Consider the following 18,636-nt stretch of genomic DNA (forward strand, 5'->3'; position numbering starts at 1 on the left):
AAACCTACCAAAGATAGTTCGGAACTTGTTTGAATTTCTCTTCCCATCCTACCCCACCAGCAGCCACCCATGCCTTCTTTCCACCACCTCCTAGCAAGGTCGTTTGTTGATGGGGTCAAGGTAATAGGGAGGGGCAGAGTGCTTAAGGAAATGGAGGGGGTGTGAACTAGTCCTGCAAGCAAGGTGTGTGTGTGTGTGTGTGTGTGTGTGTGTGTGAACTTCAGTTTCAGAAGCAGGAAGTTAGTTTCAGAGACTGGACGGGATCCATGAGCTGGGGCCCCAGTTCACTTGAGGGCACGTTTTCCTGCAGCCATCTTGGCAGCCTGGGTGTAGGAGTAGAAGACAGATGGTTGGGATGGCTAGACTGATCCAACACTGGGGAACTACCAGGTGGATGTGGCAGAAGGACAGAGATGGAGGACTCCAGGGTGCTGGCAAGAGAGTGGCTGACATATGTGCCCGGCAGTCTGGGCTGAGTTGGGGAGGAAGTGAAGCCAAGAAGGAGAAAGGAGAGTCACTGGGGCTGGGGCTGGGCTGCGAAATTTCTAGTCACTGAATACCACGGTCTAGGAATAGCCAGTTCAGGGGACTGGAAGTACAGATGGCTTGGACCAAATCTGGCAGGGGGCAAGATGGAAGGGGCAGGACTCAGCAACTGAAGAGCCTTCGTTTCCCCAAGGAGCAGAGGCTGAGAGGGGAGACCACACTGGCCCTGGCTGAACAGGGAGGCTGTCTCGGTCACAATAGTGCCTGATCAACAGCTGTGAGAAATGTTCAAATAAATGTGATTTTGTAAAAATGAACAAACTGTGGAGATTATTTCAGGACAGTCAATTTACTGTAAGGGCAGGAAACAGGTGGGGAGCTGTGAAGCCACTGCACTCCCTCCCCCACCAGCCTGGGTGGGGTTCAGACCCAGGGGCTTTAAACTTAAGTTGGTGGCTCTGTCTAACCCACTACCACATTCTGAAGCTAGCAGAATGTCTCCCCGACTGGTGTGTTTTAGTGCAGAACAAGTTCTGTTTTCCTACCTGGGTTTGAAGCAGGAGGGCAGGTATGGCGTCTGATGGTGCGTTCTTTCTGATGGATGGATCAATGGGAAGAGTTCGTATCTTAGGGAAGAAGGGTCCCAGGGAATCTGAATTTCCAAGTAGCGTTATTTCTTTTTATATTCTTGGGGATCTTCCTTTCTTTTGACTCTTATTAAAGCAAGCATTACTCTGGACACGTGGTGTAGGCTTTGTCCCCAGAGCTTTGTCTGTAGATATACTAATTAAAACAATGCTGTTCCAGGCACCTCGGTGGCTCAGTGGGTTAAGCGACTGACTTTGACTCAAGTCATGATCTGGGAGTCCCCTATCCAGTCCAGCAGCAGACTCCCTCTCCCCTCTCATGATCTCTCGCAAATAAATAAATAAATAAATAAAATTTTATTTTATTTATTATTTTTTTTTTAAGATTTTATTTATTTGTCAGGGACAGGGGGAGAGAGAACGAGCGAGCACAGGCAGACAGAGAGGCAGGCAGAGGCAGAGGGAGAAGCAGGTTCCCTGCTGAGCAAGGAGCCCGATGTGGGACTCGATCCCAGGACCCTGGGATCATGACCTGAGCCGAAGGCAGCCGCTTAACCAACTGAGCCACCCAGGTGTCCCATAAATAAAATTTTAAAAGCAATCCTTTTCTGAACCCAGTTTCACAAAGAAGATTGTTTCTCACAGACGAGGTGACTCAGCTACACAAAGTTAAGCTGGAACCCACTTAAAGGGGAAAATTAATTCAGAGCTTCCTTTTATTTGATCAGGCAGCATCAAGGTGAAAAAAGGGGGATGAAGATGCTGGGCCTCATCAAGTATTAACAGAGGTGGGCTTATCTTCCCCAGGAATATTCCACTAAGAAATAGGTCCCTTGTGGAATGTAGCTCAGCTAAACCCAGCCATGCCTTATAGTTTGCCTTTGTAGCTTAAAGGACAGAGTAAGCTTTCTGGCATCAAAGGTATCCTGTGCAGAAAGTGCCAAGTCTCTGAGCTCTGGAAACATCTCTGCTATTCTAGGGAATGAGAGCACAACTAGTCTGAGAACAGCCTGGAAAACCAGAAGTAGCAGTTTTATTTCTGTAAAGCAGAGCCTTTTGTGTGGCATTTTTGCTGAAAGCTGGGATCAACATTGGTGACATCACTAAGCCAGAGATCAACGGTAGTATCAGAGTGGCCAGGTGCCAGGAGATCTCCAAAATTCTTGCACCTTTTTAAAATTTTTAGAAGATTTTATTTTTTTATTTATTTGACACAGAGAGAGAGATCACAAGTAGGAAGAGAGGCAGGCAGAGAGAGAGGGAAGCAGGCTCCCTGCCGAGCAGAGAGCCCAATGTGGGGCTCCATCCCAGGACCCTGAGACCACGACCTGAGCCAAAGGCAGAGCCTTAACCCTCTGAGCCACCCAGGCACCCTGTTGCACCTTTTTAACGACAAATGGAAAAAACAAACACGCACCTAGACTTTTTTTTTTCAAGGAGCCTGTATGTCCATACAGAGTTCCTGTATCTAATGTTCCACCAGAAACTTAAGCAGAATGCTCACTGTCATCACCTTACTTGTTTGGAATTGTTTCTGCCACTTTTAAGAGGTGTCCCTTCTCCAAAGACAGAAAGGAATACTGACACAGAACCTCAATAGTGACCACGTGGTCCCCAAAATAAGACTTCTAAAGAAAACATGTTCACCTGAAATCCATCTTGAGTCTTAAATGCTATCTGTGACTATGCATTTAACTTATAAAGAAAACAGAGTATGAAATACATTATTTTTCCCTTTTCCATTAAAAAATATGTATATATTTTAACTAATCTTTATGGGATTCAAACTCACAACCCTCAGGTCAAGAGTCACATGTTCTACCACTGAGCCTGCCAGGCACCACCCCCTCACCCTAACCTTTTTTGACAACTGTTGAATGTCAAGTTGATCTTGGTCTCTGACCTGACTAAAATGCTCTTTTTTCTACTTTTCCCTGATTCCATTCTCCTGATTCACTCTTAGTGATCAAGATGCTTTGGGTTGTTTGTCCTGTAGCATTTGTGATGTTCACACAGAATGAATTAGTTTATCATTTTCAACTTTCCAGCTAGAGGCACCCCTCACAGCTTCCTACCAATAGCACAATGAGGGGCACCTGGCTGGCTCAGTTGGTTAAGCATCTGCTCTCAGGTTCCAGGATGGAGTCCTGCATCTGGCTCTCTGCCCACGGGGAGCCTGCTTCTCCCTCTCTCTCTGCCTGCTGCTCCCCCTGCTTGTGCCCGCTCTCTCCCATTCTCTCTAATAAGTAAAAAAAAAAAAAGGACGATGAGAAATGACTGGCATTCGGCTGCCAGAGGCTGCAGCATGTAAATACCGGATGGGGCACTTCTTCCTAATCACCGGAGCAGGAAAACTTGCCTCTCTTCTAAAGAAAATATGTAGCTGCTCCTTTGCAGGGTGGTGCGTTGAGCAGGGCTCAGCTCGAACCGCAACACTTTTTGGCGATTACTAGATGTGGAGGCTGTGCCTGGACTGCATGGATTCTCTCCTTTTTGCCCCTTCAATATCTTAGCATCCAAACCACGTCTCAGGAAGCTTTCCCTCTGGCCCCCACCTCAGGAAGTTTTTTCCTTTCAAAAAGGACTTAAAGGGCCGCCTGAGTGGCACAGTCGGTTAAGTGTCTGACTCTCGACTTCAGCTCAGGTCATGATCTCAGGGTCGTGATGCTGAACCCCGTGTTGGGCTCTGTGCTGACCATACAGTGAGCTCGAGATTCTCTCTCTTTCCCTCTCCCTGCTCCTCTCCCCACTCGTGCTCTCATTCTTTCAAATAAAATCTTTTTTTTTTTTAAAGATTTTTAAATTTATTTATGTGACAGACAAAGATCACAAGTAGGCAGAGAGGCAGTCAGAGAGAGAGGAGGAAGCAGGTTCCTTGCAGAGCAGAGAACCTGATGTGGGGCTCAGTCCCAGGACCCTGGGATCATGACGTGAGCTGAAGGCAGAGGCTCTAACCCATTGAACCACCCAGGTGCCCCTAAAATCTCTCTCTTTTTTTTTTAAGAATTAAAAAAAATCTAATCATAACCGCACAGATCTTGATTGCTTAAGCAGACAAAATTTCATCACTCCATCACTCCAAGTAGTCTAATGGGTGAAGTACAAAAGCTATATTACGATTCTATTCTATACATTATTGCCAACTCACTATGACCAATCATCTCAGACCATAAAATCCTCAGTGTTGAATATAAAAGGGCATGGTTTATGAAAAATAAATTCCGGGATCCCTGGGTGGCTCAGTTCATTAAGCGACTGCCTTCAGCTCAGGTCATGATCCCAGGGTCCTGGGATTGAGTCCCACATCAGGCTCCCTGCTTGGCAGAGAGTCATTTCTCCCTCTGATCCTCCCTCTTCTCATGCTCTCTCTCTCAAATAAATAAAATCTTAAAAAAAAAAAAAAAACAGAAAAAGAAATTCCATAAGTTCTGAGGAAGAATCTGATCACATATTCTGATTTTTCAAAGATTAACTTATTTTATTTTTTAAGATTTTATTTTAAAATTTATTTTAGAGATAAAGAGAGTGCATGAGAGGGGGGAGAAGCAGAGGTAGAGGGACAAGCAGATTCCGAGCTGAGCGTGGAACCGGATATGGGGCTCAATCTCAGTCTTTAGATCATGACCTGAGCTGAAATCAAGAGTCGGAGGCTTAACCAACTGAGCCACCCCAGCGCCCCTGCATATTTTGGTTTTTGATTCCAAAAATAACATCATACTGGGATACTTTTTACAAACTTTCTCCAAAATTATTTGAAGCAAAAACAAGTATTTCCGAACAACTTTCAAAGGTTGGCCCTCAGCAGTTTGTAACTGTTTAGGGACTTGTCCTTGAAAGATACCCTCTTAGGGACAAAAGTGGAGTTTTGGCTGTTTGCTTTCTAGATACTTAAAATGCTGGGTTTTTGGGTGTGAGTTTAGGTTTTAGCATGTGAGTAAGGTATGGAACAGGACAAGGGCAGACACCTGTTTTGGCAGTGCATATAGTCAAGGAGATACAGATACTGGGAAGAGTAGCATGACCCCTGCAGAAGGAAGCCACGAACATTCGTGAGGTGTTCCCTATTAGAAACCAAACCAAACAACAACAAAGAGCTTGGGCCGATATCATCACCTTGAAAAACATTCACGCAGTGTGTGAGGCGGGATGTGGGGTGGGCAGTATTCGGGAGCTCCCTGAGCTATGTCCTCAATTTTTCTGTAAATTTAAAACTGTTCTCAAAATAAAGTCTATTAATTAAAAAAAAAAAAAGGCGCAGACACTGGAATTGTGGACACGACAGGCTGCAGTCGACAGGCTGTGCTTGCTGCTCACGAGAGAGATAAAAATATAAAACACCCGTTCATGTAAGGTGATGCAGTTAACAGATCAAAGGAAACAACTGGCTAGAGAGAAAGAATTTTAATCAGTGGGCTAAGAAATGTACGTAACTGTGTTGAACATAATATAAGTCATACTAAACTCAGGCTAATACATGAATTGTTTTCTCTGTGTGGTAACACCTCAGCAGGAGCAAACCTGATAAATCACTAACTGACCATTCGGTGCTAGAAAGCTTTGATGCAACACTTTTTTTTTTTAACAAAGCACACTCCCAGAATATGTTTAAAATAGAATCTGAGCTCTTAAAATTGATTTGCGCATAATTTTAGAGAGAATGTCTATTGGTTAAAGTGAGGTATATCTGGGCTGTAGGTTCATGAGCACACACTTCAATTTCTGACAAAGGAAGCTTTTCTCAACATCATAATAAAATTTTACTTTATGAGAAAAGTAATCTAATGCATGAGGTATGTATCAGGAGGGCACGCATGCAACGCAAGCACACAGTGTAAGGTCAGTGCACAATGAACACGCCACACAGTATACTGCAAGTGAACGTAGCTCCCAGTCGTACAACTCCCCTCATTACAGAACGTGTCTCACCCAAAATGTGGCAGCCTATGGGTATGTGTATATGTGCAAGGATGGGTACACTGTCATGGCAGCGCAGCCCCTCTTTGTGGCAGGATATGTGTTCCTGGACCAGCTTGGCTGCATATCTGGAACCGGCTCTTGGCTGGGATTTGTGCTTCTCTTTGGAGAGCACGACACTGTGAATCCTGGCTTCTCTGTCTGTGCAAACAAGATATAAAAGTTGAATCACTTTAGGTTGCGATTTCTAAAGTTATAGTTAGGGCTGGGTTGGTTTTACAAGGAGTTAGTGAGAAGTATTTGCATTTCCCCCCAAATACCAAAGTAGAAAGTAGTTGATGTTCTGGGGCAGAGGGAAGTCAAGCATTTGCCTTCAGAGAGCCGAAGAAAGGTCCTTAATGGCCCATAGTTCCATGACTGCATTTCATAAACTCTAAAGACATTACACAAAGAGAAGAACTTTATCTACAAGAGAGGAGATTGTCCCACTGTTTGTGACTCTGCTTATTTACTATGTGAGTTAAATGCCTATGTCTCCGCTAGAGAAATGTTCCACCAGAGAATGGAGGTAGGGACACCTGGGTAGCTCAGTTGGTTAAGCGTCTGCCTCTGCCTTCTGCTCAGGCCGTCATCACAGGATCCTGGGATGGAGCCCTGTGTCAGGCTCCCTGCTCAGTGGGAGTCTGCTTCTCTCCCTGCCCCTCCCCCTGCTCATGCTCTCTCTCTTAAACAAATAGAGAAAATATCAAAAAAAAAAAAAAAAAAAAAAAGAAGAAGAAGAAGAAAATGGAGGCAAAGGTAAAAGACTGGATGGCATTCCCCTGCTACATTGGGTTTAACTGAATCCCTGGTTGCATGTTGTAGCCTAACTAGCAGGTTCTGAGGATGGGTGGGATGTGGCTTGAGCAACGTGGAGACCTCCTGCAGTGAATGCCTTCGGGGCGGTGGAGGGGGGACCCACCGGTGGGCAGCTCTAGGCTCACCCGCTTGTCAGGACAGAAATCCTCCTTGATTTGAATTTACCTACACCTGTCTTCCCAGTGCTCTCCAGGCTCTGTGATGCCATGGTTATCGCACTATATCTTCCACCCCTCCTAGAGAATTGCTGCCTTAAGGGAGGGATCCTGTCTCACAGTCCTCAGGGGTCCCGCATCTTGGAGGGTCTCCAGAAGATACTGACGGGTATATGGGAGCACGGATCTGAGAAGTCCCAAACAGCAGCCTTGGAAAGACAGCAGTGACCTCCCCGTGGGAGAACTGTCCATTCTCTCTCTGGTAGACCCATGTGAGTCGGGGTTCTCAGTCTTTTATCGCCCAGGGTGCGCGTGAGCCACACCCTCCCATAGAGTCCTCAGGGCTCTCTGACACGACAGATTCGTAGCTGTTTCTCCACCTCTTTTCCCTCCTTCTCAGGAGAGAAAATGCAAATGAAAATGAGCAAGAGGGATGTTATTAGAGGGAAGAATACGAGCTCATTCTAACTTACTCTTTTAAAAAAGCAAATCATTCACAAACCTCAGTACAGAACGCTCTCTGGTAACTGTGGGCGTGAGGAACACCTCATGATGGACGGCGGCACTCTGGGTTCTTGTTAACATCTCCCAGGGTCGAGAACCGCTGCGTTATTCACTATCTGCTGCCAAGGACTTACAGAATGACAGCCACCTAACAATCGTTCGCTAAAATGAAACTAAATTCTCCAGGGCTAGAGGTGGGATTCCTCCCGTCCTGCGGCACCTTGTGGGCTGTGTTCCTTGGCGGTCGGGTGGCTTAGATGGTCACCTGAGCAGAGCAAATCCTAGGAGGTGAAACTGTGGGCTGTGGCTCACTCCCCCTCCAGATCATGTCACACACTTGAAAGCCAAATCAGATTAGCTGCTGGCATCCACGTAAACACAGTAGGGGAAATACCTGCATTCTCTCTTTATTCTTCGTCAGAATCAAGGAGGTCATTTTCAATGGGTCCAGGGAGCTGCCTTTGTCTTTCCCATGTAGCTGTGGTGGAGATAAACAAACACATTTTCAGTAACGTTTCCACTTGCACAAGTGTCATTACACAGAATAGACACTGAGAGTTTTTTATTCCTGCGTGATAAGTCATCACAGTACTGTAACAGGAAAAGAGAGGCAAGCCACAGAGGAATAATAATTCAAGGAAAAGGAGGAAACTAATATTCATGGAATTGCCTACCATATGGCAGGCACTTGACACACAGTTTCACATCTAACTTTCTCAACAATGTTTATGATGCATGTATTATTACCCCAATATTTTAGATACAGAAACCAAGTCCTGGAGTGGTTAAGTAGCTCATGAAAAGCGATAGTGAGGCTGGAATTTGAACTCAAGACAGACTTGAAAGCTGTGCTCTTGCCGCCATCACACTAGACACTGAACGGCGCTCAATGCGGGCCATGCTCTGTGGAGGTTCTTCAGTGTAACACCGTGGGACCACTTTAGATCCCTGCTAACCAAGGGTAGCATTCGGCATGAGAAGGGCCTGTTTCCCACCCTATCCACTAAGAGTTATCTACTAGTATACCAAAACTTAACATTTTTTAAAAATTTATTTTTTATTTTTAGTGATCCCTATGCCTAACATGGGTCTTGAACTCATGACCCCAAGATCAAGAGTGGCATGCTCTTCTGATTGAGCCAGCCAGGTGCCCCACCAAAGCTTATTTTTATACATAAAAAACCCAAAGGAGCACCTGGGTGGCTCAGTGGGTTGAGCATCCAACTCTTTTTTTTTTTTTTTTTTTAAGGTTTTTGACAGAGAGAGACACAGTGAGAGAGGGAACACAAGTAGGGGGAGTGTGAGAGGGGGAAGCAGGCTTCCCGTTGAGCAGGGAGCCTGATGCGGGGCTCTATCCCAGGACCCTGGGATCACGACCTGAGCTGAAGGCAGAGGCTTAACCCACTGAGCCACCCAGGTGCCTCGAGCATAAGTCATCACAGTACTGTATTTTGGCTTAGGTCATGATCTCAGGGTCGTGCGATCAAGCCCCACATCAGGCTTTGCGCTCAGCAGGGAGTCTGCTTGAGATTCTCTCTCTCCCTCTCCCTCTGTACCTCTCCTTGCTCTCTCTCTTTCTCTCTCAATCTAAAATAAATAAATCTTAAAAAACTAAATCCAGCAAGGATTTTAGAGCCACACAATTCCAAAGTACTAAAAAATGACTGCACACCTTTCCTCTGTGCCCCTACTTCATCCTACTCTGTGATATAATTTCCTGCTTCCTTGTTAAAATCCCCAGTAGACTCCAAGGTCCCTAAGGCAGAGATAGTGTTTTGTTCAATGCTGCATTCCCAGCACTCAGTAGCAGGTGAAGCATGTAGTGGTAACACAGTTCAATTTGTTGACCAGAGGGATAGACAGAGGATGCAGCAGCCTGTTTTTATGTTCTAGGTGTAAAATCACAAATCACCAGTGGTTGTTAGACTTCAGTAGTGTCTAATCCAAAGCAGTTTCAATGTCCCCAGTAATTTTAAGATTCCCCTGCTCCTGGTGGCATTGACAGGAGGGTGACATAGATAGAGGCCTATTGTATTCTTCAGCCGGTGGAAGGGACCTGCTAATTGGAAAAATCAGAGAATCTGCAACAAAGAGTCCAAGATGGAACAGAATAGAGAACTCAGAAATAAACTCACGAATATACAATCCATTAATTTTTTATAAAAGAGTCAATATATACAATGGGGAAAAGAGGTCTCTTCAATAAATGGTATTAGGAAAAATAGATATCCACATGCAAAAGAATGAAACTATACCCCATCTTGTACCATACACTAAAGTCAACTCAAAATGGATTAAAAACTTAAACTGAAGCCCCGAAACCATAAAACTCCTAGAAGAACACTGAGGGGATAAGCTCCTTGATATTGGCCTTGGCAATGATTTTTTTGGATTTGACACCAAAAGCAAAAATAAACAAGTGAGACTACATCAAACTAAAAACTTCTGCACGGCAAAGGAAATCATTAACAAAATCAGAAGGCAGGGGTGCCTGGCTGGCTCAGTTGGGAGAGCATATGACTCTGTGAGTTCAAGTCCCATGGTTGGGGTAGAGATACTTTAAAAAAAATTTAACCCCCCCAATAAAACCAAAACCAAAAGAAAACCTATGGAATGAGAGAAAATATCTGCAAATAGTGTTATTCAGTTTTAAAAAAGGAGAAAATCCTGTCATTTGTGACAACATGGATGAACCTGGAGGGCATTACACTTAATGAAAGTGGCCATAGAGAGACAAACACCACATGGTATCACTTATGTGTGGAACCTAAAAAAAAAAAAGATCAAACTCATAGATACAGAGAGTAGAATGGTGGTTGCTGGAGAGTGGGGGAAATAGGGAGAAGATGGGGCGCCTGGGTGGCTCAGTGGGTTAAGCCGTTGCCTTCGGCTCAGGTCATGATCCCAGGTCCTGGGTTCGAGCCCCGCATCGGGCTTTCTGCTCAGCAGGGAGCCTGCTTCCTCCTCTCTCTCTGCCTGCCTCTCTGCCTACTTGTGATTTCTCTCTGTCAAATAAATAAATAAAATCTTAAAAAAAAAAAAAGAAATAGGGAGAAGATGGTAAAAGGGTATAAACTTTCAGTTATTAAAGAAAAAAAAAGTAATTACTTGAGGTGGTAGATGTGTTAATTAACTCAGGTGGGAACCCTCTCATGATGTGTAAATAAATCAAATACCACATTGTACACTTTAAATATATTACCCAAAAAATGTTCTGATAAATTTTCCATGAAAGAGTTAAAAAAAAAAAAGCAAGCAAAACTACTACCTCATTCAACCTTGGTTTTTCATTTCGCATCGTGGAAGAATTGGCATTCTCTGAGTTTCTGAAAAAGGTAGGCTGCTTTTGCAGAGTAGAAGCAAACCCTGCCCTTTCCTGGAGGGATTGAGTGCAAAGAGAATATTTTCAACTGATCCATTGCAATTAATCTACCCAATTCACTCAACAGTAAAACTTCCATGTCTGAAAGCATTTTCATCGTTAGGAAGCAAGGGGCGTGGAGTGGGGATGGTAGCTGAGAGGAGACTGGGAAGGAGCCCATCCTCCTTATACTGGATGAGGCCGGACACCCCCGCTACCCAGCAAGCCTGGACTGGCTCCAGCCACCACTACTCTGGTAACCACCATGGTCAAAACCCATGCCAGAGTGTAGTGCAGAATCAGTGGGCCAAGGCTGAGATCTGCTCAGAGATGTCCAGAGGACTCATGGAAGAGCTCTGAACTCAAATTAGCTTCCTTCTACCCCATTCCCCATTCCCTTCTGGTTTAGAGTAAACTTTATCTCCTTGTCCTGCTCCCTCCATGGAATGCTCTTTGACCAGAGGGCAGAGGTAGGCAACAGAGCCTTCTTACCGGGATATCTTCTGTTAACTTTAACTCCCTCATCAAATTATTTTTCTGATACTGTTCATTTCGCTGTTTCCTCGTCTGAAGTGGCTTCTTTTTTTTCTTCTTATACATCTTCTTTTTTTGATTCACCTATTCCAGAAAGCACAGAGGAAGTCGTCACTGGGGATTCCAGAAATAAGGGCACCCACAGGGAGCCTGCTTCTACCCGACACTCAAGCCACAACGGCTGACCCAGTACGTGGGCCCTATGGTGCTGAACTCCTGCTCGTTTGGGGAACAAACAGTTCAGTTACCTCCGTAGCAGAATCCACTCCCCATTTAACGTCCCCAAATCCTACTACTATAGGCATACTGCCAAAGGGGCACCTACGTGTGTGTGTGTGTGTGTGTGTGTATACATATATATATATACCTACATATACATATATACCTACACGTGTGTATGTATGTATGTATATATATATATATATATATATATATATATATATATAATAACCACGTATCCGTGTTTCACAACATAAAACCAGATTACTTATGGCAATAATGTCAGCTACAGATAATATTATTAAGTGTGTGGTTAAAAGATTCAGTTTGGCTGGGGCCCCCGGGTGGTTTGGTCAGTTAAGTGCCCGACTCCTTTAGCGCTAGTCGTAATCTCAGGGTTGTGGGATTGAGCCCCTTGTTAGGTTCCGTGCTGGCTGTGGAGCAGCCTGCTTAAGATTCTCTCCCTCCCGCTCCCTCTGGCTCTTCCCCCATGTCCCACCCCTGCTCACCCTCTCTCTCCCTTAAAAAAAAATTATTTTTTAATTTAAAAGGTTCAGTTTGGCTATTACCATGAGGTGGCTTTACTAATTAAGCAAGTAAAGCTCAGGACCAATTATCTGGGGACCTATGGTGTGGTGAAGCTTATACTGATGTTGTAAATCCAGCTGAAAAACTTGCAGGGTCCAGTCCGATTTGGCTGCCTCCACCTGACTCAGCCTCCAGCTCAACTTATGATGGAACTATTTCTTTCTTTCTTTCTTTTTTTTTAATGATGGAGATATTTCTTTTTTTTTTTTTTAAGATTTTATTTATTTATTTGACAGACAGAGATCACAAGTAGGCAGAGAGGCAGGCAGAGAGAGAGGAAGGGAAGCAGGCTCCCTGCTGAGCAAAGAGCTCGATGTGGTGCTTGATTCCAGGACCCTGGGATCATGACCTGAGCCAAAGGCAGAGGCTTTAACCCACTGAGCCACCCAGGTGCCCTCCGAAGGAGACATTTCTTAATGCAACTAGGAAATCATGTGCATAACGAACTGTAACAAATATTTTGTTGTTTGTAAAGCTTTTATATCATCTACATAAGAAAAAGTCTGTGAATAAGATGGGACAAAAAACAATATATGGAAGTATAAAAAACTATCTACAACTACATGAACAGAGAAACACTTTTTTAAAAATGTATGGGTCAAGCTGCCTAGATGGCTCAGTCAGTGGAGCATGCAATTCTTGATCTTGGGGTCATGATTTCGAGCCCCGTGTTGGGTATAGAGAAAGAAGTATAAAAATAAAATCTTAAATAAATAAATAAGTATGGGTCATTTTTAACAACCCTTATTTCTTAAGATGGTTTTCACTTTTAGTTAAACTTTTTTTCATTTTAGTGAACTTTGTAATAAACATGGAATCCTCACATTTTTTCCCTTAGATTTTCCCCCAGACTTTTTAAAAAAGGATTTTATTTATTTATTTGACAGAGAGAGGAGACACAGCAAGAGAGGGAACACAAGCAGGGGGAATGGGAGAGGGAGGAGCAGCCTCCCCACCAAGCAAGGAGCCCAACGTGAGACTTGATCCTAGGACCCTGGGATCAGGGCCTGAGCCAAAGGCAGATGCCTAACAACTGAGCCACCTACGTGTCCCTTTCCCCTAGATTTTTATTTTATTTATTTATTTATTTATTTTAAAAAAAAAGATTTATTTATTTATTTGACAGAGATCACAAGTAGGCAGAGAGGCAGGCAGAGAGAGAGGGGGAAGCAGGCTCCCCGCTGTGCAGAGAGCCCGATGTGGGGCTCGATCCCAGGACCCTGAGACCATGACCTGAGCCGAAGGCAGAGGCTTTAACCCACTGAGCCACCCAGGCGCCCCTCCCCTAGATTTTTAAAAGGAAAGTTATAAAGGCAAAATGAAAGATTCTAGGGCAGGGTAACCAGTTAAGATACCACTGCTATATTTCCTACATATTTTATTTTATTTTTTAAAAATATTTTATTTATTTATTTTGGCAGAGAAAGAGAGAGGGAGAGAGCACAAGCAGGGGGAGTGGCAGGCAGAGGGAGAAGCAGGCTCCCTGCAGAGCAGGAAGCCCCATGTGGGGCTCGATCCCAAGACCCTGAGATCATGACCTGAGCTGACAGCAGAAGCTTAACTGACTGAGCCACCCAGGCGCCCCTTTTCTATAGATTTTATCTGGGACATTCCACCAAATTATCCCGGAGGGTCATACTTTCCTTACGGCTGCTCCTTCCTGGGGTGATGGTCTATCCCATCTTACCTCATGTGCTATGTTCAGTAGGTGAACAGGGAGACCGTCCGAGAGGGAACTGTCAGAACCACTGGTGCTGTTTCCAAAAGGAAAGAGGAAAGGGAAATACCTGTTATTAATGTCTAGGAAGGGGAACATTTAGCAGACTGGCAGCATGGGATTAGGACATCAAGTCTGCTACTTGCCCCCAATGCCTGCATTTCGATGCCTAAGAATTCTTGACAGGCATGTTTATTCATTCATCCTGAATGTGTACTGCATTCCAGGCAGTGCATCGAGAGCAGAGCCCCTGACCCCAAGGACTTAGCAATCCGTGTGGCAAAATAAATACTGGCCAGGTGGGCCAAGGTGCCCTGGGCAGCGACAGTGAGAGGCTGGAAGATTCTCAGTGTGCAGCCCCGGGCAAGACCAGGGGACGATGATTTGTTTGAAAGCAGGGTTTCATTCATTCCTGTCTGGCCAGGACCAGTTCAAAGAGCAAGAATCCTACCAGGTACTCTTAAAAACTGTGTTGAGGGGCACCTGGGTGGCTCAGTGGTTTAAGCCTCTGCCTTCGGCTCAGGTCGTGATCCCAGGGTCCTGGGACCGAGCCCCGCATCAACCCCACATTGGGCCCTCTGCTCAGCAGGGAGCCTGCTTCCCTCTCTCTCTCTCTGGTGCCTCTTTGCCTACTTGTGATCTCTCTGTCAAATAAATGGATAAACTCTTTAAGAAAAAAAAAAACTGTGTTGAATACACACATAAACATATTTGATAGCAAGGAATCTGTAGGTTGGGGACCAGAGGCATTACTTTCATCACCCCAATTCCTGCTTCAAAAGTTGCGGATGCATGTCCAGACTGACCTAAAGTCTTCCCTCACAAACGGTCAGCCCCCTTCCTGCAAAGGCTATGAAGAACGAGGGCTCAGATAATCCACCTTGCTGCCTTCATCACATCCACTGTTCAAGTGTCACATTGTATTTTCCCTTTCCTGGGGTGTGGCTGGCTAGAACTGGGAGCTGTGCTCTACCACACAGTCTCCATACATTAAAAAAAAATCACAAAACTCAGATCTCCTGGGAAAAGATGGCATTTCAAACCATTCTTTTTCTCACACCTTTCATCCTGTTCACGCTCCCCCTCCCTCTCTTCGGTGCACAATGAGGAACCCCACAGTAAAGCAGCAGGAAGAAAGCCCTCTCTTCTCTGATCTAATTCCCCATTCCGTGTTCTCGAAAGGCTTTTCTAGTCTGAATAGTAAGCCTTTGAGGCCATTGGATAATAGTCTCTGAAGTCCCTTTCAGAGATAACAGAAGACTTTAATAAACAAGACAAAAGCATTAGATGCAGTCTGCCCCAGAAAATGTTGAAGACTGTGTGGGTGCACACACAGGGTTGGACACTCACAGTCTGCTTTTCTGCATCACAGTGAGAATGGGCGAGTGGAGCCCCATGGAGGGTTCTGCTAGCTGGCTTCCTGATGCAGACGCTGGCAAACTGCTTTCAATCATTTTTAACTCGCTGTATCAGAGTACCCCTGCTAGGCTGGCTAGAATGCAGTCTCCCTGTTTCTGAGTTGACTTCCCCTGGGCTCTATCCTAATGGGTTGACATGCAGGGGCATTTTGTTTTTGAAGCTGAAAGTGCAGCGTGGTTCGTGCAGGGGTCCCTGAGAGCAAGGCAGAGAATTCTGGGAAAGTGGAGGCAGCAACATAGCGAATGGGCACACTGGCTAGCCTGACGCTCTGATTTAAGGTTCCTAAGAAGACATTTGGGAGATCCAGCCAGCAGAACTACTCCAGGGCCCAGATGTCCATCCATGTGTGCCACATAGAGTAGGACAGACAGCCAGCCCCTTTGCCCTGCCCGCTGCGGTCTATAGCGCCTCCTCTGGAGGAGGACTGCCATGTCCAGCCCAGGAACCTGAACGAGGGCAGCCAGGGCAGGCTTGGGGCACATTGGCCAGTAAGCTGGAGTAGAAGGGGTACTTGAATACCTGTGAAACACCCAGCCACCTGAGGGCTTCCTAAAATACTTGTGGAGATGACTAGGGTGGGGGTGATATCCTACACACTAAATTAATTCAACAAATATGTATTGAGCTCTCCCTATGGGCTGGGTACAGTTCTAGGTGCATGAGATAGAGGTGAACAAAATAAAGCTCTCTGACCTTGCAGACCCACATCTTCATAGGGGGACACAGACAATACATAATAAACACAATAAAGATGTAAATGACATAGAAGGACAGAGGTGATGAAATGCTTTGGGAAAAAGTAGAGCACCTCTGGGGGACAGGGAATGAATGGCAGGAAGGCAAAGGCAGGGGAGCAAGTGGCAGTATTAGAGTAACAAGAGTAGGCCACATTGAAAAAGTTGACATTTAAACAAAGACTTGAAGGAGGTGAGGAATGAGCACACAGATATCTGGGAGAAGAGCATTCTAGGCAGCTGGGACTGCTAGCACAAAGGCCCTGAGGCAGAACAGGGCCCAGCAAGTCTGAAGAAGAGTGAGGAGGCCAGTGTAGCTGTAGCAGTGTGTGAGAGGGTGAGGATGGAGGTTGTAAGGAGATGGCTAGCTCCCATAACCTGGAGGCCATTGTAGGATCCTGGATTTTTCACTCATTTCCTGGCTCCTCCTCATCTCTGTGACCTTTTAGAGCTTAGACTTGGACCTCCTCTTTGCTCTGTCTGCACTTGCTCTCTTGGGATCTCATCTAGTCTTAGGGCTTATTTATCTTTTTATTTATTTTTTTCAAAAGATTTTATTTAATTATTTGAGAATGTGCACGCATGTGAGCAGGGAAAGGGGCAGAGGGAGAGGGAGAGAATCTCAAGCGGACTCCACACCCCGCTCGGAGCTCGATGCAGGGCTTGATCTCACAACCCTGAGATCATGACCTGAGCCAAAACCAAGAATCATATGCTTAACCGATTGAGACACCCAGGTATCCCTAGTCTTAAGGTTTAAATATCACCTATCTAGTGATGACCCTATTTGACCTCGCCACTGAACTCCAGACTCATATATTCAACTGCCCATCCAATATCTCCATTTCGATATCTAATCGACAGCTCAGACTGAATGTGCCTAACACTTGCTTCTGGGTCTTCATCTCTCCCCTAATCTTCTCCACCCCCTTGATCTTCCCCATCTTGGTAAAAGGCAACTCCATTCAACCAATTATGGACACATTCTCCTTCTCTCATGCTTCATATAAAAGCCATAAGAAAATCCTGTTTGAGACTTCAAAATGTATCTAGAATCCAACCAATTCGTACACCCCCAACCACTACTACAACTACTCAGGTCTAGCCCACCATCTGTATTTACCTGTATTATTGCCAGAGCCTCCTAATGACTGTTCCTGCTTACACCTTTCCTCTTCACAATCTATTTTCCACATAGCAGCCAGGGTATTCCTACTGAAACTAAAACTCAAGTCAGACATGACACTTCTCTACTTAAAACCTTCCAAAGGCTTTCCACCTCCTTGGAGTAAAAGACAAAGGCTTTACAATTGCCTAAAGGCCCTACATGTATTGCCTGCTCATCTCCCTAACTCAAGAAATGAGGCTGTCAGAGAACAGGCACTCAATACATAGTTGCTGAAGAAATGATATATTTAAGCGTGCCATGATTTATTCAATATTTTGCATCTGAGGTTCAAAACCAATGAAACAGCAGAGCAAACAAACAACAATAACAAAAAAAAATAGGGGCGCCTGGGTGGCTCAGTCATTAATTATCTGCCTGCAGCTTGGGTCAGGATCCTAGGATTGAACCCCGTGACCCAGCGGGAAGCCTGCTTCTCCCTCTCCCACTCCCCCTGCTTGTGTTCCCTCTCTCATTGTGTCTCTCTCTGTCAAATAAATAAATAAAGCCTTAAAAAAAAAAAAAGAACTTCTCTGGTTTTTCTCTGAAATGAAATTTGTTACCTGGATTCAATGTCAGACAGAGAGATGTCACTCCAACTTCCTTCTAAATCCATATCTTGTCCAAGTTCATTGAATTTCTTATGGATCTCCTGTTGTAAGAGCTCTTTAAGCTCTGCCAAACACTGCATGAACTGTGGAAGTGGAAAAAAGAACATTTTTGATTATCCATTGATTTATTTATCAAATATTTACTAAGTATATGCTGAAAGGCACTTTATTTATTGCTGGGAACATAACGATGAGTGGGCTGTCACCTCTGTTAATAAGGACATGTTAACATATAAATTACATGAGCGGTAGCAAGTGTTTCTAAGGCAGAACATCAGTGAACACTGCTTTAGGTACTTTTCCCTGGCTATAGACAATAATAAGCTTCTTAAATAATGCAAAGGTCTAACTTATTTTATTTTTTTTGAATAGCAAAAAAGGAAACGTTAGAATGGGGTCATTCAGACTTTGGCCCATGCCAGATGTGATTTCACAGGCCATGCTGTGGTCGCATTCTCCTTTAGATATGTTTTCGTAAACAGTTGCACCCAGAGCAGTCTGTGTAAGTGTCCCCAGGGCCATCTGAGAGGGGGCATGAGAGGAGTTAGATAGAGCCCATGAGCACAAACTCCCTTTTAAGTAGCTGAGCAATAAAGGGAACTAAGAGTACCCTCCTGCCTCCGCTGGAGAAACATGGCCGGATGAAACCCACGCAGGAGTCAGGACTGGGGCGGCTGAGAACACGTGTGGTTGACGGGAAGAAGTAAGAAGACGAAAAAACCGAGGACACAGAAAATGGAGGAGGGAAGGAATGAGGCATGACATTAGGGAGGCCGCGGAGTGG

At 44.9% G+C, this 18,636-nt stretch overlaps 1 protein-coding gene and 1 non-coding gene across 10 annotated transcripts in view; one reads left to right on the forward strand and one right to left on the reverse strand.

Annotated features, from left to right (window-relative positions):
• The first annotated feature begins 5,036 nt into the window (after positions 1-5,036).
• LOC125080261 (U6 spliceosomal RNA) lies at positions 5,037-5,142 on the forward strand. The gene has a single exon (XR_007121284.1). It is a non-coding gene; the product is annotated as a U6 spliceosomal RNA (small nuclear RNA).
• A 319-nt stretch (positions 5,143-5,461) lies between these two features.
• The window catches only part of AGBL2 (AGBL carboxypeptidase 2), a 43,266-nt gene continuing 30,091 nt past the window's right edge, over positions 5,462-18,636 (reverse strand). For 5 of the 9 annotated variants that reach the window (XM_047690625.1, XM_047690630.1, XM_047690623.1 and 2 more), the window contains 7 exons: positions 17,805-17,935; positions 13,894-13,960; positions 11,358-11,483; positions 10,773-10,880; positions 7,899-7,982; positions 7,503-7,588; positions 6,203-6,420 (listed from right to left, as the gene is read on the reverse strand). In XM_047690625.1, coding sequence (XP_047546581.1) covers positions 6,264-6,420; positions 7,503-7,588; positions 7,899-7,982; positions 10,773-10,880; positions 11,358-11,483; positions 13,894-13,960; positions 17,805-17,935 — 759 coding nt within the window. In that variant the 3' untranslated portion in view covers positions 6,203-6,263. The other 4 variants (XM_047690631.1, XM_047690627.1, XM_047690624.1 and 1 more) reach the window with 3 other exon arrangements.

The sequence above is a fragment of the Lutra lutra genome, chromosome 10 (genome assembly GCF_902655055.1).
Source record: "Lutra lutra chromosome 10, mLutLut1.2, whole genome shotgun sequence".
Lineage (NCBI taxonomy): Eukaryota > Metazoa > Chordata > Mammalia > Carnivora > Mustelidae > Lutra > Lutra lutra.